The sequence below is a fragment of the Bos taurus genome, chromosome 18 (genome assembly GCF_002263795.3).
Source record: "Bos taurus isolate L1 Dominette 01449 registration number 42190680 breed Hereford chromosome 18, ARS-UCD2.0, whole genome shotgun sequence".
NCBI lineage: Eukaryota > Metazoa > Chordata > Mammalia > Artiodactyla > Bovidae > Bos > Bos taurus.
The window spans coordinates 34,624,780-34,651,320 of NC_037345.1; the positions used below are offsets into that span (position 1 = coordinate 34,624,780).

At 52.8% G+C, this 26,541-nt stretch overlaps 4 protein-coding genes across 8 annotated transcripts; 1 reads left to right on the forward strand and 3 right to left on the reverse strand.

Annotated features, from left to right (window-relative positions):
* Positions 1 to 1,459: 1,459 nt before the first annotated feature.
* On the reverse strand, positions 1,460 to 4,656 carry RRAD (RRAD, Ras related glycolysis inhibitor and calcium channel regulator). The gene is given in 5 exon segments (NM_001045913.2): positions 1,460 to 2,117; positions 2,872 to 3,076; positions 3,201 to 3,274; positions 3,944 to 4,328; positions 4,546 to 4,656. Coding segments are annotated over 4 exon segments (927 nt in total). The 5' UTR covers positions 4,314 to 4,328; positions 4,546 to 4,656; the 3' UTR covers positions 1,460 to 1,839.
* Positions 4,657 to 10,345: 5,689 nt separating this feature from the next.
* On the reverse strand, positions 10,346 to 13,279 carry CIAO2B (cytosolic iron-sulfur assembly component 2B). 3 transcript variants are annotated; one of them, NM_001193038.1, is made up of 5 exons: positions 12,064 to 12,205; positions 11,818 to 11,897; positions 11,437 to 11,562; positions 10,955 to 11,000; positions 10,346 to 10,558 (listed from the first exon to the last, which is right to left on the reverse strand). In NM_001193038.1, exons 1-5 carry the CDS (start codon positions 12,203 to 12,205, stop codon positions 10,461 to 10,463), a joined length of 492 nt encoding a protein of 163 aa, NP_001179967.1. In that variant the 3' UTR covers positions 10,346 to 10,460. The 3 variants fall into 3 exon arrangements, with proteins under 3 accessions (NP_001179967.1, XP_059732874.1, XP_059732873.1); XM_059876891.1 differs by having other exon boundaries at positions 10,348 to 10,558; positions 11,818 to 11,895; positions 12,062 to 12,244; XM_059876890.1 differs by having other exon boundaries at positions 10,348 to 10,558; positions 11,818 to 13,279.
* A 79-nt stretch (positions 13,280 to 13,358) lies between these two features.
* Positions 13,359 to 25,426, forward strand: CES2 (carboxylesterase 2). 3 transcript variants are annotated; one of them, NM_001034260.2, is given in 12 exon segments: positions 13,359 to 13,544; positions 19,029 to 19,233; positions 20,179 to 20,314; positions 20,961 to 21,094; positions 21,180 to 21,438; positions 21,882 to 21,980; positions 22,287 to 22,427; positions 22,543 to 22,623; positions 22,859 to 23,003; positions 23,437 to 23,562; positions 24,494 to 24,566; positions 24,982 to 25,420. In NM_001034260.2, coding segments are annotated over 12 exon segments (1,662 nt in total). In that variant the 5' UTR covers positions 13,359 to 13,468; the 3' UTR covers positions 25,169 to 25,420.
* Positions 18,275 to 18,748, reverse strand: LOC112442294 (small ribosomal subunit protein uS14-like). The gene has a single exon (XM_024978975.2). The coding sequence runs from the start codon at positions 18,466 to 18,468 to the stop codon at positions 18,298 to 18,300; it is 171 nt and encodes a 56-aa protein (XP_024834743.1). The 5' UTR covers positions 18,469 to 18,748; the 3' UTR covers positions 18,275 to 18,297.
* Positions 25,427 to 26,541: the final 1,115 nt, after the last annotated feature.

Genomic DNA, 26,541 nt, shown 5'->3' on the forward strand with positions numbered 1-26,541 from the left:
ACCTGAGGAACGGCTTTCAAACCTCCACCTGCTATTGAACAACCGCAGAGTTCTAACCAAGTTCTGAGGGCTCCCAGGAGCCCTGAAAAAATTGACTAATATATAAATATCTGGATCCCAGCCTGGAACCTTCTCAGAAACCGTCCCCAGCCTTGCCCCTGCCTGCCTCTGGGCTCCCAGTCCCCACTCAGCCACTTCTGCCCATGGGGCCCCAGGTAAGTACTTTGTCCCCCATCTGCCATTGTTGAATGGGAATGCTCACTCCTGAAACCACAATGGTAAATCCAAGCAGGCACCTGTGCCCAGAAGTCTCCCCTTCCCAGGTGTGGGCGGTGGGGAGATACACACCTCCAGCTATCAGCAAAGATGTACACATTTATACAAGAATGCAAGGCCTCTCATTCCAGGCAAGGAGGGCCCCAGGGACCTGCTCCTATATTAGGCAATGCCGAGCATGGAATCCTCTGGCGTGGCCACGCAGTGGGGAGAAGAATGGCCCTCCCTGTCCCCTCACCACTTCCTGCCTAGCAACCCAGCCTCCGCCAGGAGGTGGGGAGCCACACGGAGTCAAGTCCACCTGAGTGTGCCTTCCTTGTGCATGTGTGTGTGCTGTCACTTCAGTCGTGTTCAACCTTTGTGACCTGGTAAACTGTAGCCCGCCAGGCTCCTCTGTTCATGGGATTCTCCAGGCAAGAATACTGGAGTGGGTTGCCATGCTCTCCTCCAGGGGATCTTCCCCACCCAGGAATCATTTGGCATCAAACTGGCATCTCCTGTAGCTCCTGCATTGCAGGCAGATTCATTACCACTGAGCCACTGGGGAGGCCCTGTGCCTTCCTCACCCCAGCCTTAACAAACCAGCTGCTTCCTTCTCCAGCCAGGGAGTCTCGGAAGTCTTCCACAGTCACACCACCTTAGCAGCTTTCCAGCCCCTCAAGAGGGAGCAGGCCAGAGACAACCACCCAGGAAACAGACCCAGGAATCTTGTTTGGCCATGACACCCGGGGGCAGAACGTGGTCTCTTGGGCAGCCTCAATTTCCTTTACGTACAGTATGTGTTAGTCGCTCAGTAATGTCTGAATCTTTGCAACCCCATGGACTGTAGCCCTCCAGGCTCCTCTGTCCACAGGATTCTCCAGGCAAGGATACTGGTGTGGATTTGCAGTGATTGAACCCTTGATCAGCTGGGCAATGCCAGGCCCCAGTACAGAAGAATCTGAATAACAGGTTGGGTGAGATTCATGTCTCTTCCTGCTGCTTGGACCCCCACCCCCAACCCTGTTACCCCTGCAACCAGACCACAATCCACACCTGCCCCTTGGACGCAGCTGGGCACAAACATTAGAATAGTTAAGGCCACAGACTGGGGTAGGGCAGTGAGCCCCCTTCCTCAACTTAAGGAAACTCTCCTGTTCCTACAGCCCCCAGAATCAAAGGAAACACAAAGTTGCCAGCCCTGGCCTATCGGGAAATAGTCTTTATTACAAAAATCTGCATGTAAACAAATAGCCACTGCACTGAACAGCCTCCCTCCAGGGCATGCACACCAGGGTGTAGGGAAAGGCAGAGTCCTCTCCCCATTCACAGGCCTGTCCCCAAGGGCTGGCTGGGGTCAGCCTGCTGCTTGGGATGCACACGGGCCGGCACAGGCATCTTGGTGGGCCCAGCCCTCAACGGCCACTGGGAGCCGCCTCCCTGGGCAGCACTGTCTGTCTGTCCATGACCGTGAGCTGGGGGACGCCCAGAGTCTGAGCCAGCTCTGAGGCACCTTGGGCGGTTGGCTGGGCCAGCCCACCAATCAGCCCATCTGTCTGCACAATACAGCAAGTGCCCCAGGGTCTAGAGCACCGATAGGTCATGGCAGGACTTGGACTTGGCACGCATGGCCATCTTGCGGCTGTTTCGAGCGACGATGCGGCCCAGGAAGCGCTTCGCCTTCTTGCCCAGGCTCTCTCGCCGCCGGGTACCCGCTTGCCGACGCGCGTTGGCCTCTTTGCTGTCCCTGCGCAGGCGTATCTGACGCACGACACCCTCGAACAGTGCCTGGACGTTGTGGTGCAGTGCAGCCGACGTCTCGATGAACTTGCAGTCAAAGACAACGGCACAGGCCCGGCCCTCTGGTGTGTGTGGCGGGGGTGGGAGACAGGCACACATCAGTAAGCAAAAGGTGAGTGGGTGAGAAGCCCACTCCAACCCTGGCCACACCTTGGCAGCTATCCGTGGGGAAGGGGAAGGGAGTCCTGGATCCTCCCCAGGAACATGATGAACCCCGGCTCATGTAGGGAGGGGCCCAGGCATCACTGGGTCACCCAGCTGCAGAGCTTGCCCATGTTTAAGGAGCTCACAGAGGCCCACAAAAGGAGATTCATTTATTGAAATAATTCGAAGTTTGATATTTAAACGGTAGTGCTGGGGGGGAGGACATCATCAAGTCACTGCTGGTTCTTCTGTGGGGTTCAGGTCTGAGGGTCACAGAGGATGCTGAGCCCAATGTTGGGGGAGGGGTTCTCCCCAGGGGCAAGACTATGCAGAGACTGGACTGGGCCTGGAATCCAGGCTCTGGCCTCCTGGCCTGAGTCCCTGAACTCTCCTCACCCCTCATCAGCCAGGCCAGGGACAAAGAGGACAGAAAAGGAGGGCTCTGAGTTGGTCCAGCAGCTTTTACCTCCTCTAGTGCATCTGGTCCCTTCCCCAGGACTCAGGACTTGGGAGACCTGTGGGAGGGCAGAAGCTCTCCCCCTGCCTCCCTGAGTTTTCTTCCTGGACATTTTTAGCCACTGATGATCCCCAGGGACTCGAGCTGAGTCAAGACTGAGTGGACCACAGTGCAGCCAGGATCTCCCTCCCTTTCCAACCCAGCTCCCTGCTCACCGTCCAAGGAGACCTCGCGAGAGCGCACCAGGTCGCTTTTGTTGCCCACTAGGATGATGGGCACGTCATCTGTCTGCCGCGCCCGCCGCAGCTGAACCCGCAGCTCTGAGGCCTTCTCGAAGCTTCCCTTGTCGGTCACTGAGTACACAATGACATATGCATCTCCCATGGCTAGGCAGTGGCCAGGTAGCCAGCGACCCCCATCCTAGGGGACACAGACACATATTTACCCAATAGTCCTCACACCCCAGCTACAACGCTGTCATTCCCAGCAGGTCCCTACCCCAGCTCACCCCTCACCCAGCCCTGGGTCTCAGCCTACATCCTACCTGCTCCCAAATGTCATAGACCATGAGTGACGCCTCTTCTCCGTCCACCATGATGGAGCGGTCATATGTGTGCCCTGGGCAGGAGACCAGTAGTCAGGTTACTTGCTGGCAGCCACAAGCCCCCCCTCCTCCAATACATCAGGCGTCTTATTCTGGCCACACCCTTCAACTCCTCCCCAAAGCCCCCCAACCTTCTCCTCCAATGATGGATGCTATATAGTAACGGAAATGACAGGGCTGAGAAATGGGGGGCGGGTGAAGGGCGTGATATGCCGGGGCCCCCACCTAGCTACCCCTTCCCCAAGCTAGCAATGTCCTGGGTGGCCATTCCTGGGCTCCCTGCCCTTCTGTTGCCTGAGACCCAGGATAGTTTTATCACAGTGGCCTGAGTTAGAACAGACATGCCCTGGGGATCTTGGTTACCTAGGACTCCTCTCCTAGACTCTCCCTCTGGCTGTGTTCTCGCCGGTCCTGGCAGGGGGGGCTATCCTGTCCTCACACTACAGAACAATTAAACATATGCCCTGGGTCTTCTACTCCAAGCATTTCTTTCCCTACTAAAGGCTAGGGTACCTTCCCCCTTAGTTTCCCCATCTGTGAAAGGGGGAGGTAGACGCGATTCTCAAAGCACCTTCAGAATTCCGTTGGTATTTGCTGCTTTTAACCCTGATCCCCAGTCCTGCAGCCCCTAGTCCTAACCCTGTGTTCGCCCCTCCCTCGAACAGTCCCTCCCAGTCCCTCACCTGCGGCTTCCGCTTCAGGCCCGTCCTCTACACCTCCGAAGATGCGCGCCAGAGCGCTCTTGCCCACGCCAGGCGCCCCCAGCAGCAGCACCTTGTAAACGCTCTCGTCTGAATCGCTTCCTCCTGAGCTGAGCGAGTCGGAGGAGCCCTCGGGCCAGTCCAGCCTCGGACCCTGGGCCCCTGTCCCGGCTTCGGCCGTTGTCAGAGCGCCCGGAGACAGCGCCGCCTGCAGGTCGCGCTCGTCCACCGGCATGCTCCGGCGGTGCAGCGGGAGCGCGGGGCCCCAAGGTGTGCTGCCCCGACGGCGATCGCGTTCCCGGCCCCCGCCGCGGTTCCCGCCGGCTCCGCTGCCGCCGCCGTTCAGAGTCATCGCGTCGGACGCCGTCTGGGGAACGGGAATCCGGGTGGCCGCGTAAGCCGCGGTGGACATGGAGTAGGAGGCTGGACCCGGGACACGCCTGCCTGACCACGGGTCCGGAAAGATGCTCGGGGTGTAGGACCTGCCGCGGAAGGTCTTTGCGCCCTGACAAGTGACCCACCCTCCTGGCTCGTCCATCCCAGACGGTGAGACCACCCCAACCCCGTTCTGCCAGGACACTCACCCACTCAGACACGGTGAGGACTAGGTAGGTACCAGGCTCGGATACAGTCCACCCGTAGACCTAGGCGCGAACACTGGACCAGTCGCAGCCACCGCCTTCTCAGTCCGTACTGGGCTCAGGCTCCAGAGTCGCCTATTTAAGCCTCTGCCCGCCCCCGCCCCCACCCCCACCCCCGCGCTCGCCCCCGTCTGCGCGATGCGGGGGCTGACGTGTCGGTCTACCTCCCCCGAGGGGAATCCCCCACCCTCCTCCTAGGACCTCACACCCATCCAGCCCTGCCTCACTCTCTAGGGCGGGGCAGGGACAGACCCCGCAGACAAAAGCCCGGTCTGAATGTGTGTGTGAGAGACAATTGGGGGTGGGTGGAGGGCAGGTAAGGAAGAAGAAGGAGAGGGTGTATGTGAATGGTACGAGGAGGAGGGGGACAGAGGTGGAGAGTGCCATCACGGATGGGGCGGGGTGGAGGGGGGGTGCGGGGGTGGGGGGGACAAGGCGGGAAGAAGCCCTATCAGCCCAGTGGGCCAAGTCCCCACTAGGGCTGACTTAGGTCTGGCCCTTTAAAAGTGGTTTCTCGCTTCCCTCTCTCCCAGTCCTGGCCTGTTGCCCAAGCAAGCAGACCAGTTACAGGTCCACGGACTTCACCCTTCACTGCCCATGACACCCATTTGTTTTGGGGCCCTAAATCCAAGCTTCTAACCTCAACCCCAGGTCCTACCCACTCTGATTCCTGCCTTTGGGAGTTGACGATTCTACCTGATGAGCCTGCCCTTTGAGATGAGGGTTAGTGACACCTGAGCCCCCAAAGGGGCCCTCAGAGGCCTGTGGGGAAGGGGTGGAGAAGGGAGGCCCTCTGGCAGTGTGGTGCAGGTAGAGGTGCAAGTTTGAATCTTGAAGAGGGAATGTGGGCCCAGAGAAGGAAAAGGATGGACTCAGCACCACCTCCCCCTCAGCACCCTCCAGGCAGCTGCCAGCAACTCTGCTAAAAATACCTGGTCATTCGGCTCCTGGCCTGGAGGTTGCCCAAAGTTAGGGAAATCCTGGCAGGCAGGTGTCAGAGACCAGCAGGAGCGGATAGGGGTGGGACTAGACTGGATCAGGTCTGGTTCCAGTCAGAGTCTTCAATGTCTTCTTCCTTCCCTTTAGTCTCAGACTGGGCCTATAATTCAAGGCACACTCGGGGTCTGGAGGTTCATAGTCATAGAGCATGGATGGGATCGGGCTTCCCAGGTAGCTCAGTGGTAAAGAATCCACCTACAATTCAGGAGACCAGGTTCAATCCCTAAGTTGGGGAGAACCCTAGGGATTGGGAAGAAAGAAATGGTAACCTGCTCCAGTATTCTTCCCTGGGAAATCTCATGGACAAAGGAGCCTGGCGGGCTGCAGTCCATGAGGTCGCAAAGAGTTGGACACGACTTAGCAACTGAGTGTGCATGCACACATGGATGGGGTCAGGCGGTTGGGAATGGGATAGCCACCACTTGGTGCCACCACTGCCCAGAGATCAGCCCCTCCTCAGACCCAGGGAAGATGCTGGGGCACAGAGGGGAGGAGATGTAATGGAGAGACTTGGTTTCTAGTCCTAAATCTGTCCCCAGGCTCCTAGGTTTTGCTTCTCTCCCAGCTTCTATTACTCTATCCCAGCCCCTCTATTATTGCCTTGCTCGTGTTTGGGGTGTGTGAGGACTGGGGGCAGGCAAGCTGTGAGGTACTTTATAACAGGGACCTCCTATTAGACTGACGTTTGATTGTGAGGGGTGTGATGGGGGTGGGGGGCACCCATTCAGGGCTCAGGTGACATCACGAATGGATGGATCCTAGTGGGCTGCTGTAGGTTGTCATGGAGACCAGGGTCAGGGCTCTCTGGCTGCTGTGTCAGTTTCCTTGGCAATATCTGAAATGGCCTTGGAATGAGCAGGGCCTGGTTAGGTAAGTGTTAGAGAGTTCACGCAGGCCCCTCTAGTTCTTGACGTCCTCAAAGCAAGCAAGGCCTGAACTGAGGGGTGGTCCATCCATTTGTGTCCTTCACATGGCTTGGGGGGTCTTGGGAGGACTGGGCAACCCCATGTTGGCTCTAGCTTCCTGGACCAGGTCCAGTGGGAAGATGGAGTCATGGATTGAGCCTCCTGTCAAAGAACAAAAGTCTTGGGACTTCCCTGGTGGTCCAGTGGTTAAGACTCTGCACTTCCAATGCAGGGGGCATGGGTTTGATCTTTGGTCAGGAAACTAAGATCCCACCATGCCATGCAGCATAGCCAAAAAAAACCCAAACAAACAACAAAAGTCCTAAGAGCCAGCAAACCACTTTCCATCAGGAATCCCAGCTGGGCTGCTCACGGCCTCTCCTAACCACCTTACACATGACCTTGCTGCTGACAAGAGCCCCTGGATGTCCGACAGAGGGTGGGTGTTGGGGGGGTAGCTGTGGTCATGTAAGGAATTAGGGCTGGGTTTCCCCTCTGATAATCTAAGCTCTTGACCTCAGCAATGTTTCCTCATTGCCAAGGGAACTGCATCCACACTGGGCCACTCAGGCCCCAAGCATTCCCCAACATGCATCAGTATGGCCAGGGGCCCCAGGAACCATACCAGGACATGCCCTTGAAACACCCCCAATTCTCCGTCCTCTCAGTTCTCTGGGCTGAGCTTGGCTGCCTAGGAGGAACAGACCGAGGCAAGAACACCCTCAGGAGAGCCTGGCCTTCAGATCCCAGCTCTGCACCTTGCTAGCTGTTTCACCTCTTCCCATTTAGTTTGGCTGAGCCTCAGTTCCCTCCTGTGTAGAACAGGAATAGTGCCTTCATGGCGGTGGTTATAAGATATGAATAATCTGAGGACTTCCCTGGTGGTCCAGTGGTTAAGATTGCATGCTTCCAATGCAGGGGATGCAGGTTCGATCCCTGGTTGGGGAACTAAGATCCCACCCACTGTATGGTGCATCCAAAAAAGAAGAAAGAAAAGGTATAAATAACATGAAATTCAGAGGTAAACTGGTTGGCATGTGTCTGGCATATAGTAATATCGATATCTCAGTATGAACACTTTTATTATCACCCTTGGTTGGACAGGACAGGCTGAGTGGCTCTGTGGGCCCTCTCCTGCTGGTTCTCTCCTGCTCCTGCTCCATTCTGTCCACAACAGTGGTCTGCCCAGGACAGGGGCAGGTACAGATACTTCTCCCCTCTCCCCACTACCCACCTTTTCTCTGTGGGACCCTAAGCCCTTCCCCTTCCTGGGGTAGCAAAATGCTGCAAAGGGAACTTGGCTGGATTTCAGTGTCCCCACCCCTTCTCACACCACAGCTCCCATGCCCCAGTTCCTCTGTTCTGTTCTAAGGCTCGATTCATTCATTTCACTGACCTGTATTACCTAACTGTATGCCAGGCCCTTGTGCTTTGGGCAGGATGATGAGCAAAAATGGACAGACCTGGCATGTTCATATGTGTCCTCTAATCCCTGGGTTGGTCTCACTTAGCTATGATTTGTTGTTCCCATTTTGTAGACATGGTAACCGAGGCCTGAGAAGTCATAGGCCAGAAACAGCACAGCCAGACACACCTGGTGGAGGGCTTCAGGGACCTGAAACTTCATTCCCCCCTCACCCTCCAACCCTACCCCTACCCCCGTGTTTGCAGATAGCAGCTGGGATTCCAGAAAGTTACTCAGGCATTAGTCCAGTATTCACAAATGGTGTCACTGCAGGCAGCTGGGGGCCAGGCCCAGATGAGTCAAAACTGAAAAGGGGATATCTGATACGCTGGCTGGCTGGATGTGAGCAGCTTGGTGTCCCTCATCCACTGTGGCCTGGCTGCCAGGAGGGCCAGCTGAATGACTCAGTGACACCTGTCTCCCCTGTGACCCACCCCCCCACAACCCCCAGCTGAACAGAGACACCACAGATCTTAGACAGATCCGGGCTGTCACTGCAGACGTACACAGGCGGTGAAATCTACAGCTGGGTACTGGTGGTTGGGAAGCCTCCTTGGGGCCTGAGGGACCCTGGCTGGTTGGTCACCTGCCTCTCTGGAGCACTGAGCTGCCTCATCCTTGGAAATGGGAGGGTGGGTACTCTGCCTGGAAGGTCACCTGAAATGGTCCTAGATCCACTTGCAATCCCCTCAGAGCAGTCCTGAGCTGTTGTCACCACTTCCCACATCACACATGAAGAAACTGGGTGACATGAACTGATGACTCCACCTCTCTGAGCTGCCAGATCTTGGTCACTGGGTGGCAAAGCCACTCCTGCCTGGAAACCAGGTGACATTGGTGGTAAAGAACCTGCCTGCCAATTCAGGAGACTTAAGAGATGAGGGTTCGATCCCTGGGTCGGGAAGATCCCCTGGAGGAGGGCATGGCAACCCACTCCAGTATTCTTGCCTGGAGAATCCCATGGACAGAGGAGCCTGGTGGTCTATAGTCCATGGGGTCACACAGAGTGGGACAGGACTGAAGTGACTTAACACAGCATAGGCCCCTCCAGCCAGGCAACAGCGCCCCCTGCCAGCTGAGCAGTACCTGCTGAACTCCTTAGGTACCTCTACTCTAACTGGAGGTCTTTGGGAGTCACTTACTTATTCTAGAAGCTTCTTTCCTCACCTGCATAATAGAGATAAGAAAGATGCCACACAGGGCTGGCTCAAGAATTGGCCACCTAGGTACTAACATATCTAGGCTTCTGCCAATGCCCACTCTCAGGACAGGCTCAATATCTTCAGAAGGCCCCCAGGAACAGATGTGCCAAGGGCCCAGGCCCCTTGCTGAGGCCTCTGGAAGGCTCTGCCCACCAGATGGGCTGGCAAGTCTTCTTAATAACTGAATTTTTCCTCAAAGAAATGGAGGCAGGGAATCACATTATGACTTCTGACTGGCTGATCCAAGGGCTAAGCCCCCCAGCCTATCCTGGTGACCAACTGTGCTGTGGGAGGCAGAGGCTCCAGACCTGAGCACCTGGGGTGACACAACTGGAGGATACTGGTGGAGACAGTGCTTCAGGTGGCTTTCAACAGAGAAATCTGCTGTCACTACCCTGGCCGGGGGACTAGACTGAGCTTCACCGAGGATGGGGACAAGCTGGCATCACACAGCTACTGGTGGATACTAAGGATGCATAGAACACTCCTGGGCAAGGTTCTCATTAATAGAACTAACCTGAACTCAACCAATTCCTAGTTTATAGGAAACACAGCAAAGGAAGAAATTAGACTGTGGGACTTCTCCAGGACAACTCACATTGTGCTTTTCAAAATAGTGTCAAGAAAGATTAAAAGGTGGGGAGGTGGGGAGATAGTTCTAGAAGAGGCTAAAGAGATGACAACCAAATGCAATACATGGAATTTGACTGGAGCCTGATTAAACAAACAATTATGAATGACACTGTGGGGAAATTCATATATGACTGGATATTAGATATTAGTGTCAGGGAATTGTTTGCTTTGGGACCAGATAACAGTACTGTGGTTACAGGCTTAATCTTAGGAGACATAAGATGAAGTACTTAGAAGTGAAGGGTTGTATGTCTGCAGTTTACTGTCAGGTATATTTATATTCTCCACACATATAAATAAAGCCAGTGTTGTAACATCTTAAGAACTGTTAAATCTAGGTGGTGGGTATACAAGACTGTGTGCTACCTTATTCTTTCAATTTTTTGGCATACTTGCAACTTTTCCCAATCAAATCATTGGGAGAAATTTTTTAAATGAACCAAACCTCCTTGACTCATCCTGTATAGGCACTCACTACCACCCCCATCCCAAATCGAGAGTGACCCCACAGAGATGAAAGACTCTCAGGCACCCTGGGAAATGAATATAAGTTAAGGGTTTATTACAAAATGCAAAATGTTAGTTTCTTATTGTCAATGATTCAAGAAAACAAAACCAGGAGCCCTGCGTGGGGCTGGGAGCAAAAATCCAGGCTCAAGACCGGGCTGACAGACACTGGTTCACAACCTCAAGCAGGTGGGTGTTCTCTAGGGCAGCTGCCACCCGCTCTTTATCTGCAAGCTGCTTGTTCACTAGGTGGAAAGAAGAGAGTGGTGAAATATATCTAACCCCCCCAACCCCCAACAAAGCCCTCCTGTCATCTTCCCAGGATTCCAAGTCTTGATCTGGCTACCCCAACCATCTGAGCCCATACTTCCCCCACTTTCTTATGACCCCTTCCCACCTGGCCACTCTCGTCTGCCTGCTACACTATAAGGCCTGGCACACCCTGGTCCTATATACTTAGAAGAGAGAGAAGGCAGGAGTGAAAGAATATGGTAAACACAGGAGACTCAAGTCAGGCCAACTTTGCTTTAGGCGGCCACCTAAAGCATCTGCCTAGTGCCACACCCCCAATCTTGCCCTAGAAACCATCATGGCAAGGGGGAAGCCTCGGGGCTAATGTTTCAATACCAGCCCACACTTACCTGCATGTTCTGAGGCATGGGTCCCTGGTGTAATGTGCACATCCATCTGGGAGGGAGAGAGGTGGGCCTGAGCACCCACACACCTGCCTACCCCCTTCTCCCCACTCACCCCCTCCAGTTGATCCTACTCCTAATTATGCTTTTGGACTCCGGCCTTCCAAATCCACTCACTGCCAGTACATCACTACCCAAATGTCTGGCCAATGGCTACTGACTTAAAGACCTGCCTGCACCCTCCACCCCTGCTCCAACCTTATCTGTGGCTCCCTACTGCCCAAACTGCCACACTCCTCACTACTTTTCTGCACTTTCCATGTGGGTCTTTATTCTTGTCCTATCCAGTTGGAAAGTCTCCTCCCAATTTCATCTCTGCTAGCCAGGTTCCTTCCAGATCTCTCTGACATCCAGACTCATGCTCCCATATCCTCCTCAGTGACAAACACTCACAGCTGCCCCACCCACAGGGCTAAGTTCAAACTCACCTTGAAACGCTGGGGAAGGGATCGAAGAAGCTTGACTTTGATGGACAGGCCAATAAGGGTGGCCATACTGCAGTGTGGAATGGTGGGTGTGAAGGCCACAGCCACTGTGCTCTCGGGGTCGCTCACCTAGTTGGGGAGAGGGATGTTAGGAGTCATGACCCGTTCAGTCCTGAGCCCCTCTTTTTAGTCTGTTGCTTCAAACAAGTCGTCTAACAAGTATGGGCCTCAGTTTCCTCATCCATAAAATGGGTGTGCAAATGTTCCAAAGAGCCACTGAGGGAGGAGTCCGTGTCCTGAAAGCACACCAGCCCCTAGGTGCACAGCTGAGCTATCGTGGCTCTCCCGAACAAGTCGCTACGCTGGACGCTGGGAGTGACTCACCTGAACCCGGACTTGCTCTACTACGTTCAATTCTTCTAGCGTCAGGGGATGCTCCGGGTCATTGATGGAGCGAATCAAATGTGCCAAGTGAAGGAAAGAGGACTCTGCGCCTTTGCCCACTGAGAAGCCTCCGCCGGAATGCCCGGCCCTAACACAGCTGCACCGACTACACAACGTCACTTCATCCCCCGCATCCCATGCCCCCGAAAACCGCCCTCCACCCCCGCGCCCGGCAGCGGTGGATATCGAAGATCTCGCGCGCGTCGATGCTGTCTGGAACCTGCTCGTCCTCCTCGCCCGCGGACACTGGCCGGTCCCCAGAGCGCTCGTAGATGAGGGGGTTAGCGTTCTCCAGGAGACCGCCCCCCATGCCGCCGCCGCCCACCATCGCGGAACCGCTGCCGGCGACCTTAGGCATGCACTTCCTCTCCTACGGCGCACTTCCGGGGAACGGGAATGGGGCGTGGCGTGGTGACGGGGTAACGCGAGGGACACGCGGCGCTGCTCTTGCTCCACCTGGGGTATGGGTGGGACGGTGGCCACCATGAGCTCTCCACCCGGACCCGGGAACATACCGAGCGCCTCCAACAACGGCACCGAGAAGGGAGCACTTGTGCGAGCCGGGAGGGTGCTGGGCACCGCAGGATAAGGCTGGAGCACTGAAGATCCGAATGAGATCGAGCCAGGCATCATTTCCTCTGAGAAACCTGCCCCGTAGGCTGGGCAGTTGCCTAGACTTGCCTGTCTGCCCCGGAACGGCTCACTGCGTTTCGGAACTTCCCGGACACGCACCTGTAGCTCCATCTGCACCTGGGGCCCGAGAGTGCTCTCCCAGTCCCCAGCACGCGGACCAGCAGACGTTCTTTAAATGTTTGTCCAATGGATAAATAACTGACCTCGATTTTGGAAAGAGCTGGGGACAGGGAAAGACCCGGGATGAGGTTGAGGGTGTCCTTAAGATGAGTGCCACAATCAAGTGTGCATTTCAAAAGGGGGACCTTTGCTGAGTAGGGCGGGGGGCTCAAGGAGACCCTCAGACCAGAGACAGTAAGGGGATGAAGCTGAACCCAGGAAATCGATCCCTGAAAACAAGGAGGAGTTTTTGGAATGACTGGCAGTCACGTTTTCCTGCCTTTACTCGAGCGGTTCCTTTCCCTCTGAACGAAAGTCGTTTTGATATCTCTTGTCTGTGGGAATTCTGATCGTGCCCCTCCTCAAGGAAACGCTCCCGGTTTCCCCAATTACAGCTTATTGCTCCCTCTCCGCGCTCCTCGCACCGGTTCCCCCCGCCCCCGCCCCAGCACCACATTTGTCAAGCCTGTGACTGTAGGGACACTGAACGCAAGTTTGGGGAGAGGGGTCTTGGTATTGCGGAGAACTGCGGAAGCCTCAATGCCTCTTCGAAGGAAGCCCAAGGGGACCCAGACAGAAGGGAAGCGGTTGTGCTAGCCCTTGCCTGCCACTGGGCTTAACCCATTTAGTCCCGCTCTCCTGCCAAACCCACCTTTGCTCCCGCCTACGCCCTGCCCAGTCCAAACTACAGACCTGGGCGAGGCACTGACTGGTCGAGTCCTGGCTGGACGGGTCCCCGCGCAGCCTCTTGAAAAGCCGTGTGCCCGCCAGTAGTACAGAAAAGACTTCTGAGCTCACGATGAAGCCGGACGGGCCTCGCTTGCGTCTGAGGGCCGTGGCCTTCGGGTTCTTGCTTCTCCTCGTCCCGGGCCAGGGTGAGGCTCCCGCGCAGGGCAACATAGGGACCGGGGTAGGACTTGGCCAAATTCTGCAGAGGCTGTGGGGATGGAGGTGGGGGTGGGAGAGCGGGTACTGGCGTCCGGGAGGTGGGAGCCGCTGGAGCGCTACAGTAACAGAACCATGATCCCACGCATCTCTGCGTCCCCAGAGGCGAGAAAAAGTCTGGCCTGCCCCAGGTCTAGCTACGCTGAGGGGCAAACGGGCTCTAGGTTGTGAGACGCAGCCGGGCGGGGTGGGAAGTTATTTGGAACATTTCCCTTCTAAGTGTTCGTGGTGGAGCTGGAGCTGATCGGTGATAGCATCAACAATAATAATAACCTTCCTGCCACCGTTTGGCTCTGAGCGTTGCAACCTTGGCCAGAGGGACGTCCTGACAGCCTCTGAATCTCTCTCCACGGAGTTGTAGGCAAGGTTACTGGCTCAGGCTACAGAGGCCCCCATCCCCAGCAGCTACATCTAGCAGAAGAGACTGCCACATCCTCTTCACCCCATGCACCCACCCGAGGTGAGGGTATGCCTTAGCCTTCAGGGCAAAGGTAATAGCTCTTTGTGCCAGCCCTTATCAGTAGCTTTTACTGATAAGTAGCTTAGGCTATGTGGGCACAGTACCCGAGCACAGCCCCAGCTCCTGTACCTGCTCTTGAACCCTGCTGCTGCTGCTGCTAAGTCGCTTCAGTCGTGTCCGACTCTGTGCGACCCCATAGACGGCAGCCCACCAGGCTCCCTCGTCCCTGGGATTCTCCAGGCAAGAACACCGGAGTGGGTTGCCATTTCCTTCTCCAATGCAGGAAAGTGAAAAGTGAAAGGGAAGTCGCTCAGTCGTGTCCGACTCCCAGCAACCCCATGGACTGCAGCCCACCAGGCTCCTCCATCCATGGGACTTTCCAGGCAAGAGCACTGGAGTGGGATGCCGTTGCCTTCTCCGGCTCTTGAACCCTATGATCATGTAATTCAGAGGTTCTCTGCCTGTGACACTTGACTATCTTGTCCCCTCCCAGTCCAATCTGCCCAGGAAGGGTCCACACACTCATGACTCCCCCGTGGCCCACCCCACTGGGCTTCCACCCTGACCCCTTGCTGACCAGACTCTAGGAGGTCCCCGGAATCTTCCAGCACCACAATCTGCTAAGCTTGGCTGAGGCCTCTTTTTAAACATGTTGCTGTGTTGGATTGGACCCACTTTCAGAGCAGAAGAATTGATAAGTACAGGTGATGGGTCTGTCCCTCTCCTGTTCTACCAAGTCCTAGCTTTTTGACAGGGACCATCTAGATCTCCAGGGCTTTCCACACACTGCCCAGGAGTTCACCCAAGAATGGGTGTGTGCATGCATCCTTGGTTTTCACCTAAATGGTCACCCATTGCCTCCCTTTCTGGTCCCGGCTTTTCCACTTCCTGACCCCAGGAGTGACTTCCACACCCCATCGTGGTAGAACTTCTTCATCCTGTTTAATGAAAGGCCTTCTCTTCAAGAAGTAAGCATCCTCAATGTAACCAGCCTCTGATCAGGAACATTTTAGCAGGTTTTGTCCTTTGCTATAACAAACAACCAGCATTAGAGGCTGGTGGAGGCAGTGAATTACATGGATAGACATTCCATCCCACCAGGAACTAGAGAGCAGCATGTTCCTTGGGAGAATGGTGGGCCTTCTGACTTGAAAAGGCATTGCTCAGTTACCCTCTGTGGAGCGTGAGAATAGCTGCTGACTCTGGCCTCACCCACACTATGTGTTATCAAACATGTTAATCCGTGTAAATCTAATAGGTATAGGGTAGTACAGTCACGTGAGGCTGTTTTTTGTTTTCTTTCTTTTAAAAAAAATGAACACTTTTTATTATGAAACCAGGCTCAGATCTGCCAAATTCTGCAGACAGAACCTGAGCATGCAGGAGGAAAGGCGCCAAGGAGGTGGGAACCGGTGGAGATAGCACCAGAGGAATTGGGAGCCTGATTGGATACCTCCCTGCACCCTGAGGCACAGAGAGGGTCAGGACTGCCTGAGGTCACATAGCACTGCAGGGCTCCCCATCTGAGGTAGGGAGAATAATATAGCAGACTCAGTATGCCTTCAACAGTTATCAAGACCTGGGCACCTTAGTTTTGTTTGGATTATCGCCTCTCCTTTGCACTATTATTTGAAGCAAATCCCAGACATCACATCACTTGTAAATTTTTTTAATCATGTCCTACTAAAATAAAAGGTGTATATCTCTCATAATTTCTTAATGTAATCAAACATCTAGTCAAACATTGTTTTTTCATGTTATCTCATGATATTTATGACATTTTTTAAAACCACGATTTATATAAGATTCATACTTTAAGAACTGGTAGCTGTGCTTCTTTTTTTAATAGCAAATTTAAGATATAATTCACATAGCATTTAATATGGTTTGTAGGGACTTCCCTGGTGGCCAGTGACTAAGACTCCATGATCCCAATGCAGGGGGCACATGTTTGATCCCTGGGCAGGGAACTAGGGACTTCCCTGGTAGCTCATCTGGTGAAGAATCTGCCTGCAATGCAGGAGACCCTGGTTTGATTCCTGGGTCAAGAAATTCCCCAGGAGCGTGGATAGACTACCCAATCCAGTATGTTTGGGCTTCTCTGGTGGCTCAGATGGTAAAGAATCTGCCCTCGATGAGGGACACCTGGGTTCGATCCTTGGGTTGGGAAGATCCCCTGAGGGAGAGCATGGCAACCGACTCTGTATTCTTGCCTGGAGAATCCCCATGGATAGAGGAACCTGGCGGGCTACGGTCCATGGGGTCGCAGAGTTGGACACAACTGAGCAACTAAGCACAGCACAGCACGGGGAGCTAAATCCCACATGCCATAACTAAAAAAGATCCCACATGCCACAACTAAGACCCAGCACAGCCAAAGAAATAAAATAAATAAACACACATTTTAATATGGTTTTTAGTATATTTATGGAGTTTACCACATTGATTTCCCTTTGCCCCAACATTTTCTCTCTATGAATATCCCAATTGTGATTTTGTATAAATTGAATCATCCAATATGTGGTGCTTTAGAACTGGCTTTTTTCACTTAGCATATTTTCAAGGTTCATCTGTGTTGTAGAATGTTTGGTAATTCTTTTTATTGCTGAATAATATATTCTATTGTGTAGATATTGTACATTTTATCAATCCATTTATCAGTTGATGGACATTTGGATTCTTTCCACTTTTTGGCTATTATAAATAATCCTGCTATGAACATCCATACCCAAGTTTTTGTGTGGACATGTTTCCAATTCTCTTGAGTTTATACCTAGGAGTGGAATTGCTGGGTCATTTGGTAACTCTATGTTTAACTTTTTGAAGAACTACAGGATGTTTTCCAAAGCACTTGCACCATTTTCCTTTCCCACTGGCAATGTACGAAGGTTCCAGTTTTTCCACATCCTTTCCAACATTTATTATTGCCTGTCTTTTTGAAGTATTTCGTGAAGCTCAATCTTCAGATTCCTTCTCTGCCTCGCTTCTGTTTTCCTTGTGATTTTGTTGTTGTGTTGAAGAAACTAGTTTATTCTGGAGAGGATCCCAGAGTTGGGATTTGGGTTATTTTTGTTTGTTTTCTTGAAGTATAGTTGATTTATAATGTTAAGTTAGTTTCAGGTGTACAGTAAAGTGGTTCAGTGATAAACATATTCATATTCTTTTCCCTTATAGATTATTATGAGATATTGAGTAGAGTTCCCTGTGCTGTATAAGGGCTCTAGGCCCTTGTTGGTTATTTTATATATAGTAGTGTGTATATTGGCGAAGGCAATGGCAACCCACTCCAGTACTCTTGCCTGGAAAATCCCATGGATGGAGGAACCTGGTAGGCTGCAGTCCATGGGGTCGCTAAGAGTCGGACACGACTGAGCGATTTCACTTTCACTTTTCACTTTCATGCATTGGAGGAGGAAATGGCAACCCACTCCAGTGTTCTTGCCTGGAGAATCCCATGGACGGAGAAGCCTGGCAGGCTGCAGTCCATGGGGTCGCACAGAGTCGGACATGACTGAAGCGAATTAGCAGCAGCAGCAGCAGCAGCAGCAGTGCATATATGTTAATCCCAAACTCCTAATTTATTCCTCCCCCCTTTTTCCTTTTGGTAACCATAAATTTGTTTTCTGTGTCCCTGAATCTGTTTCTGTTTTGTTCATTTGTATCATTTTTTAAATTCTATATATAACAGAGTTTGGATTTTGCTGGTATGGTGTCTTTTAACTGTTTCTCTGCCCCCTGTGTGCCTGTAAATTTGTATTTATATTCTAGAGTCTCGATCAAATTCAGATTTTACGTTTTGCTTTGTTTTGTTTAGGGTCAAGACTGCTTCATATGCAGTACAATGGACTTCCAATAGAAAACATACAATGTCTGATTGTCTTGCTTTCTGTGACAAAATAAGTTGCTGACATCACATTCAGGTTTCAGTATGCATTTCTCTTAGCATGATTGAGACAAATATCTCCTCATTTGTGTAAAAGCTATTTATTGGTATTCCTCATTCTATCTGAATATGCACTTTCACCATTTCATGTTCTTTTGCCAAATGTACGTTGCTGTCATCTTTCTTATTTATAGAATTTTTTATCTATTAGGAATTTCAGCTCCCCAACTGTTAGGTGACTTTCTTTCTTTTTTTAAATTTTTAAACTTTTATTTTCAAAGAGCTAGTATTGTTTCTGCATAAGATAGATGTGCTGGACGATCCATTTAAGCAAGTCCAGTTAGTCCAACTTAACGACGCTGATGTCCTTCGCATACTGGTGGAAACGCTGGTGGCACATTTTGAGGCCGTATTTTTGGATCAGACCATGGTGGTTTGAGCAGACCCAGCAAGAGCGAGAACTCTGGCCGAATTTTCTCTGATGGATCCAATAGAGCTGCTGGTGGCCCATGTTGCTTTCTTGGCTGCAATGAGGCAAAGGTGTTAGGTGACTCTTAATCTCTTCCTGGTTGCCAGATCCCTTTAGCAGGGCGGGCTGTGCTTTCTAATGTTCTAGACACAGCTGCCCTTTCCTCTGTAGTTCTCCTCATAACATCACTCTTTATTTGGGGAATACTTTATGTCATTCTTGCCACCTGGAATGTGAGATCCTTAAGGACAAGAATCTTGTCTGTCTGATTCCTATAGTTCTCCTGCTGCTCCTAGGCCTGCACACAGTGAGTGGAAGGGACACTCTCACCCCCATCAAGCTCATATGGCTATTTGAGGCTCCTGGGGCTAAACCATGATGCCAAGCCCCAGAGAGGTACACTGAGCCTGATGGAAAAGGCTGGAGCAGTAAAGGCAGTGGGGGCAGGGCAGAATTACAGGCAGGGAGTCTGTAAAGCAAGTATTGGTAGATCAGTGTCCCTTGAGCTGAGCTGAGGACAGGAAGGAGGTGAAAACATCAACAGTCTGGGAGGGCAGCTGAATGGGGAGACCCAACCCTGATGTCCATCTCTCTGCCCACAGGCCAGGACTCTACCCGCCCTGTCCGAACCACACACACAGGGAAGGTACAGGGGAGCCTTGTCTACGTGAATAATGCTGATGTGGGGGTCCACACCTTCTTGGGAATTCCCTTTGCCAAGCCACCTGTAGGGCCGCTGCGATTTGCACCCCCGGAGCCCCCAGAATCTTGGAGTGGTGTAAAGGATGGGACTTCCCAGCCAGCCAAGTAAGCAGGAGGTCTGGGAACTTTAGGCCCTGGTATAGAGGGTACTCTTGAGCTCTGGGCCAGGTTGCAGTTGTTATTTCATCTAAGCCACAGCCAGTTTTCCTTCTGAGTTTGATGGATATTCGAATGCATTTTTCCGATAAGCATGCTGAAGCTTGAAAGAGCAAAGTAACTTTCCCAGATTGAGGACTTAGCACTCAAAAGAGCATTAGATCTACATGCTGAAGGGACAAGCAGAGACATGTAACTCCCTAAGTTTTAATCATACCAAGTGATCTCTGACACCAGAGAAAGTGGCTCTGAAAGAGGTTTGACCCTTGTAGGAGCTCCTGATTCTAGCAGCTCATACTGTAGATTCCCAAGGAGTGGCAGACCTGAGTCTTCACAGTCACTGTGCCAACCAACAGGGCCAGGTGCCACAACTGCAACCTGGCCCAGAGCTCAAGGAATTGACCAAGGAATGTGTGAATGTTCTTGCAGCTGGAAACTTTGAGGGAGAGATGAGGTTTTCTGAGAGATTGACTTGAGGTTTTTAAAGGACATTGCACTGCTCTTCTCTTGAGAAATTAAGCCATTCATTTTGGCAGCACATGTGTACGGGCTACTCCCCTGTCCCAGGTGTGTGTGAGTACAGGGATATGGTGGTGAATGTCAACACAGGCAACCAACAGTTCTCATAGAGGCCCTCAAGAGTCAAGATTTCTCAGCCTCAGGAGGATAGTATCCAAGGCCCTCATAAACTTGAGGCTTCCCTGGAAGACGGGGCTCCATTCCAGCTTTCCCAGAGTCTGTGGACTGTAACCTGGTGCAAAGGTCCTTTAAGGAGGGATCACATGTAAGTGGGGCATCAGAGAAAGTTGGACCAAGTAGCTGGGAGTAAATCGGGGCCCAGAATCTGGTTACAGCTACTGCACAGCCCCAGGACTAACTGCCTGCCACCACCAGGTGTCCGCAGGACGCCGACGGCATGAAAAGCATGGAACTATGGAATGTGACCCTGCCTTCTACCTCCATGTCTGAAGATTGTCTGTACCTCAACATCCACACACCTGCCTATTCCCATGAGGGCTCCAATCTGCCTGTGAGTGCCAGGACATAACTGGGTGAGGGGTGGGAGGATGTTTCTTCTGCAAGAAGATTGAAAAGGACAAGATCAGCTTGAGCCCCACTGCACGTGGACCCTGTTAAGACACTGAGTGCTTCTTACCCAGCGTGGATGGCTGACCCTTCGGCACAGGGTCACAAAACCCTGGCTGCTCTCAGAGGTCAGAAACTGTGTCCCTAGGAGGGACAGTGGACTCACCCAACCAACTCATACCCAGGACCCAGTCAGGTACCTAGGTGCCTAAGGCCTGCACTTTGAGGTGGCCAGAGACCCCAGTCTTGGATTATCCATTGGGCCAGTGAGAATGGAGTACTCTTAATTAATGTGCATGCATGTAAGGTGATCAGAGAAACACTCCTTTTCTTTCCACCTCAGAGGGTTCTGGGGGAAATGGAGCCAGGCTCTGGTAAGTGGGACAGGCCTTACATGTGGGAGGTGGGTTTTCCTGATAGAACATGGGTCACCTTCAGTCCAGGTAATGAAGACACTACTGTGTCTTGCTAGAGTTCTGTCCATGTGGTTAGGTGAGCAGAGTCAAAGTGGTGGTTAGTTTAGGTAGCAGCCCTGGTGGGGTTTAGGGCCAGGTGGGAGCCACATGGTAACTATACCTCGGATTCCCCAGGTGATGGTGTGGATCCATGGTGGCGGGCTTGTCCTGGGCATGGCGTCCATGTATGACGGCTCTGCACTGGCAGCCTTTGGAGACGTGGTGGTGGTCGTTATCCAGTACCGCCTGGGTTTGCTGGGCTTCTTCAGGTGAGTCTGGGGTTGGGCTGGGCTGGGCAACGAGGACTGATGGAGCTAGGACAGCCCCATGACCCTCATCCTTGCCACCTCTCAGCACTGGAGACAAGCACGCAACTGGCAACTGGGGCTACCTGGATCAAGTGGCCGCACTGCGCTGGGTCCAGCAGAATATCGCCTACTTTGGAGGCGACCCTGGCCGTGTCACAATTTTTGGCGAGTCTGCGGGTGGCATAAGCGTGTCTTTGCATGTCATATCCCCCATGTCCCAAGGACTCTTCCATGGCGCCATCATGGAGAGTGGCGTGGCCCTGCTGCCTGGCCTCACCATCAACTCATCTGACAAGGTCGCCAAAGTAAGTGCCCTCACCCGTGGAAAGCCCAGACCTGCTCCCTGCATTTCTTAGCCCTCAGCCCATTATGCTGTCTGTTAAGTGGAGATAACAGGGACTCCCCTGCCATCAGAGGACCTTGGGAACAGCCATCTACCTGGGGATTGTTCAGGGGTCAGAATTCACAGGACTCTGTCAGCTCAGAGGCTGAGTGTGTTCCGTGGCCCATAGAACTTCTGCCCTGGGACCCCCATCAGAGGCAGGACCATCTAGGAAAGTGGGATGGCACCCCCCCCCCAGCTGAGTCCTCTGAGCAACAGGGAGGTTGGGACAATTTCAACCCTGTAGAAATCCATTCACAATACTCTGTGAGATTTGGGGGTACACCTGCCTGCACCTGGGGCATTGGGCATACCTCTCTCCCCTACCTGGAAGGATGAGCCGACCACTGCCTGATCTCTTCACAGGTGGTAGCCAACCTGTCTGCCTGTGGCCAGGTTGACTCAGAGGCCCTGGTGGACTGCCTGCGGCACAAGAATGAAGAGGAGGTTCTGGCCATCAACAAGGTTTGGCTGAATGGATGTGGCTTTGAAGGGAGGGGCAATCAGGTGTGCGGCAGGCAAGCCTGGGTACCCTTCACTGTCACGGGCAAGTTTTTCTAGCTCCACACTGTGGTGTCCTTATAGCCCTCTTACAGGAGCCTCCTGTAAGCCTCCCTTACAGGAGATGAGGTGCGAATTGAGACCAGGCCATGTTGAGGCAGATGTAGGACCTTCTGGGGTGGGTGTGAGCATCCTGGGATGAACCAGGAAGGGGTGCATGATGTCTGTGGCATCAGAAAGTGTCTGCGACCTGACCTTGAGGATCCTTAGCTCGTCAAGATCATCCCCGGCGTGGTGGATGGGATCTTCCTGCCCAAGCACCCCCTGGAGCTGCTGGCCTCTGACGACTTTCAACCTGTCCCCAGCATCATTGGTGTCAACAATGATGAGTATGGTTGGATCATCCCCTTGGTGAGGCCCACTCCCAAGCCTCCAGGTGCCTGGGAGCCCATCCAATGGGAAGTCCTCAGGGCTTCATAGTTCTGGGCCCATCCTATTTCCAACTTGAGTCTCTCCCACCACCCAGAGCGTGAACAATTCTGACACTAGGAGGGAAATAAGCAGAGAGTCCGTGAGGAATGCCTTGCAGGAATTGTCAACAATGACGGTGAGGTTCTTGTGGACCTGCCCTCATGGGAAGGGGTTCCTTTCCTATCCCAAGGCACGGGGAACCCATCACCCAGATATCCTGTCTATGCAATACCTGCCCCCACCCCCACCAGAGCTTGGTCCCTGTCCTCAGTTCCCAATCCCAACCCAGAATCCATCTCCCACCTCTGCCCCTGCTGCCTCCCGGCCCCTGCCAGCCTGCCTAACCTGACTCCCTCATCCACCTGGGGCAGACTATGCCTCCTGAGTTTGGTGAGCTGTTGATGGAGGAGTACATAGAGGACAGTGAAGACCACCAGAACCTCCAAAACCAGCTCCATGAGATTATGGGGGACTACCTTTTTGTGATCCCTGCACTCCAAGTAGCAATGTTTCATCGTAAGTACATCTGTAACTAAAGCCAGACTGGCAGGGGGGCAGCTTGGAGCTGCAGGTGTCAGGGGAGGTCTACCAGTGTCCAGGTCCCCACCCATATATATTTATTGGGCCCCAGGTGCCAGGCACTTGAGATCCTTCATCTCGGTAAATCCTCATGGCTAGTCTAAGAGACAGACATTTATCCCATTTTACAGAAGAGGAAAAGAGTTCAGTGACCTTCAGTGACTTGCCCAAGACCACACCCTAGGAAGTTCCAAGGCCACGATTTGAACCCAGGCCCTTCCCACTGCCGTTGCTCCAGCCTGGGATTCCCTCACCCCATTGTCCAGATTCCAACCATCTTTGGACCTAGCTATGTCATCACCATGGATCATGCAGGAAGGCTCCCAGTGAGGGGCTGCCATGTCATGGCCCATCTGCCCTACCTCCCCAGGTTCCCACGCCCCCGTCTACTTCTACGAGTTCCAACATCAGTCCAGCTTCTTCAAGGATGTCAGGCCGAGCTCTGTGAGGGCGGACCATGGAGATGAGGTTCTCTTCCTCTTCAGAAATGAGCAAAGTGAGTCATCCTGGGTGGGGCTCCTTGTTCCCAGGATGTGGGATGCTCGCTGAGACCCTGGGTGAGGGCAATCATGAGAAAACTAAGGCTCTGAGAGAGGACGGGATCAGGTGTCCAAGATCTGACAGATGGAAAGACTGAGCTCCAGGGACTTCCCTGATGGTCCAGTGGTTAAGACTCTACACTCCTGATGCAGGGGGCACAGGTTCAATCCCTGGCTGGGAAACTACAGTCCCGCATGCTGCAGGTACAAAAAAGAAAAGGAAATTTTAAAAAAGAAGACGAAGAAGAAAAGGAAAGGGAAAAAAAAACTGAGCTTGGAGTCCAGGACTCTTCAGACCAGAACCTATACTCCATCTCTCCCCACCCTGATTTTAGGTGTCTGGCATGGGTGCAGAGAACATATTTCAAAGGCATTTTTCTCTCTCTCTCTCTCTTTTTTTTTCCCTTCCTCCCTACCCTTCTTTTTCCTATTTATTTATTTATTTTTTAAAATCACTCAGTCATGTCCAACTCTTTGTGACCCCACGGACTATACAGTCCATGGAATTCTCCAGGCCGGAATACTGGAGTGGGTAGCTGTTCCCTTCTCCAGGGGATCTTCCCAACCCCAGGTATTGAATCCAGGTCTCCCTCATTGCAGATGAATTCTTTACCAGCTGAGCCACCAGGGAAGCCCTCCTATTTATTTTTTAAATCTCTTCCAGTGTCAGAAGAAGAGAGCCTTCTAGGTCAGGGTTGAACCCAGTGTCGGGTCAGCCAGAGGCCGGGATGAATATATGGGGCTTGGGCAAGGACAGGGCCTGGGGATCGGGCAGAGCTGAAGGCTGGGGATGACAGGACAGAGCCTGGGATGGTGGGGAGACGGGGGAATGACCCACGTGCCGGACTGAACTGCCCTGACCTGGACCCTTGTCTTCTTGCTCTGTAGTCCAATTCACGGAGGAGGAGGAGCTGCTGAGCAGGAAGATGATCAAGTATTGGGCCAACTTTGCTCGAAATCAGTGAGATGTCACACCCCTACTTTAACCCCATGGTGGGGAGGGCAGGGCCTGGAATCCATCTGGGGCTCCCCTCATCTGTCTACGGTGACTCATGAGTGTATGTGTCCTTCATTGCATGGCCCCCTCCCCAGCTCCAAGATCCTCTTGGACACTCTTTCCATCTCTGGGTGACCTGGATGGTGGGGGGAGGGGCGGTGACAGTGCTGTTACCTACAGAACCTCCCTCTGTCAGGAAGGAACAAAGGCTGCCCTGCCTCCTGTAGAACTGATGCTCTAGTGGGAGGTGGTTTCTTTCTTTCCTACTTCTAGAAACCTCCCCTCTCATTCCCCAAGCCCTGTTTGGTTGCCTTGCCTGACCTGTCAGGGTGCTTGGATCTGAGCTTGGTAGGACTCAGAGTGACCCTCATGTCTACAGGAACCCCAATGGTGAGGGTCTGCCCCACTGGCCGATGTTCGACCAGGAGGACCAATACATGCAGCTGAACACGCAGCCTGCAGTGGGCCGGGCCCTGAAGGCCCACAGGCTCCAGTTCTGGATGAAGACCCTACCCCAGAAGACACAGGAGCTAATGGAGACCAAGGAGAAGCACACAGAACTATAGTTTCCTGCATCTGGGGGTGGGGGGTTGGGGGCTTGAGTATAGGTGGGGCTCTGCCAGATGTGCCCACACATGCCCAGTGAGGAGCCAGCAGTTTTTTCTTTCATTCACACAGCCATTCATTCATTGATTCTTCTACCCATCTATCCTCACGGAAACCTTGAAGAACCAACTGCCTGATGTTCCCAAGCCTGCCACGGGTCCTCTCTTCTCAGACACAATCAATAAACCTTCCCAGGAAGCTGCGTGAGCAAACACTAATGGAAGTTTACTTTCTTTAGCACTCCACTGGACCCTGAGCCCCGTCTTCCCTTCCTTACTTCCACTGCCTCCCCAGCCTCTCTCTCCTCTACCTCTGAAGGAAGGTGCTTGGGGAACCTTGCACACCTGGCTCTCAGCAAGGCCCCCATGCTCTCCGTCTGTAAATGGCCAATCAGAAACCTGGACACTAGGATCCTGGGAGTGTAGGATCTCAGCCCCACCCTCCACCCAGGCTACCCATTACTCAGAATGTCGATGTCCCTATCCCCACCCATTGTCTTCCTAGACTAAGTGCCATCTATTGTTGACCTTTAAACAAACTTCTCTTTCACTTAGTGTCCCACAGAGGTGATTGACCCTTTTTTTTGTAGGAAGCAGAATTGGGCTTGTCCATGGGCTGCTGGAGCCTGGGCCAGCTGCACAGTGGCCAGGAGAACTGGGCGGGTTCCTCAGTCACTGTCTCCTGAACCTGTCTTTATCTTCAGTGATTCTGCAGACATTGTAGGGCCCAGACTTTACATGATCGCAGCACATCCATGAAGAGGTTTATCTGTGAGATATTTCCTGGAAGCAGGATTGAGGCATCAGAAGATCTAGGATGTTAGGAGAAGAGACTTGTCTGTTGGCTCCCAATGGCCTCTTCATCCAGGGAGGTCTCCTTTGCTTTTTAGAATCCCCCTTGCTACTGCCGACCCCCACCTCCAACCATCCCCTCTGCTGAGCATTCCCCAACTCACTGTGGGCATTGACATGATTCGTTTTCCTATGGACCTCATTCTCCCTAAACTTTTAATTCCTTTTCACCATCTCTTCCCACCCGCACCCCACCCCACCAAAACCCTATCTTATATTTCATCTCAATATGCAAAAGCACCAATTATGTTCATTCTGCCTCTTTGTTCCACCAAAGCACTTTCTTTATATCAATAAGAGGTTGTATCCCTCTTCTCATAGATCCAGGACTCCCTACCTCTGACCCTCTGAGTACCTGGTTTCCCAGGAGAAATGTCCCCCTTCTTTCTACCCACTGTATTCAGCCCAGTCAGAGCCCCCTGAAGTTGGGCTTGAAGGATGGAGATTCACGCATTGCCCACTATAGACACCAGGTGGCACAC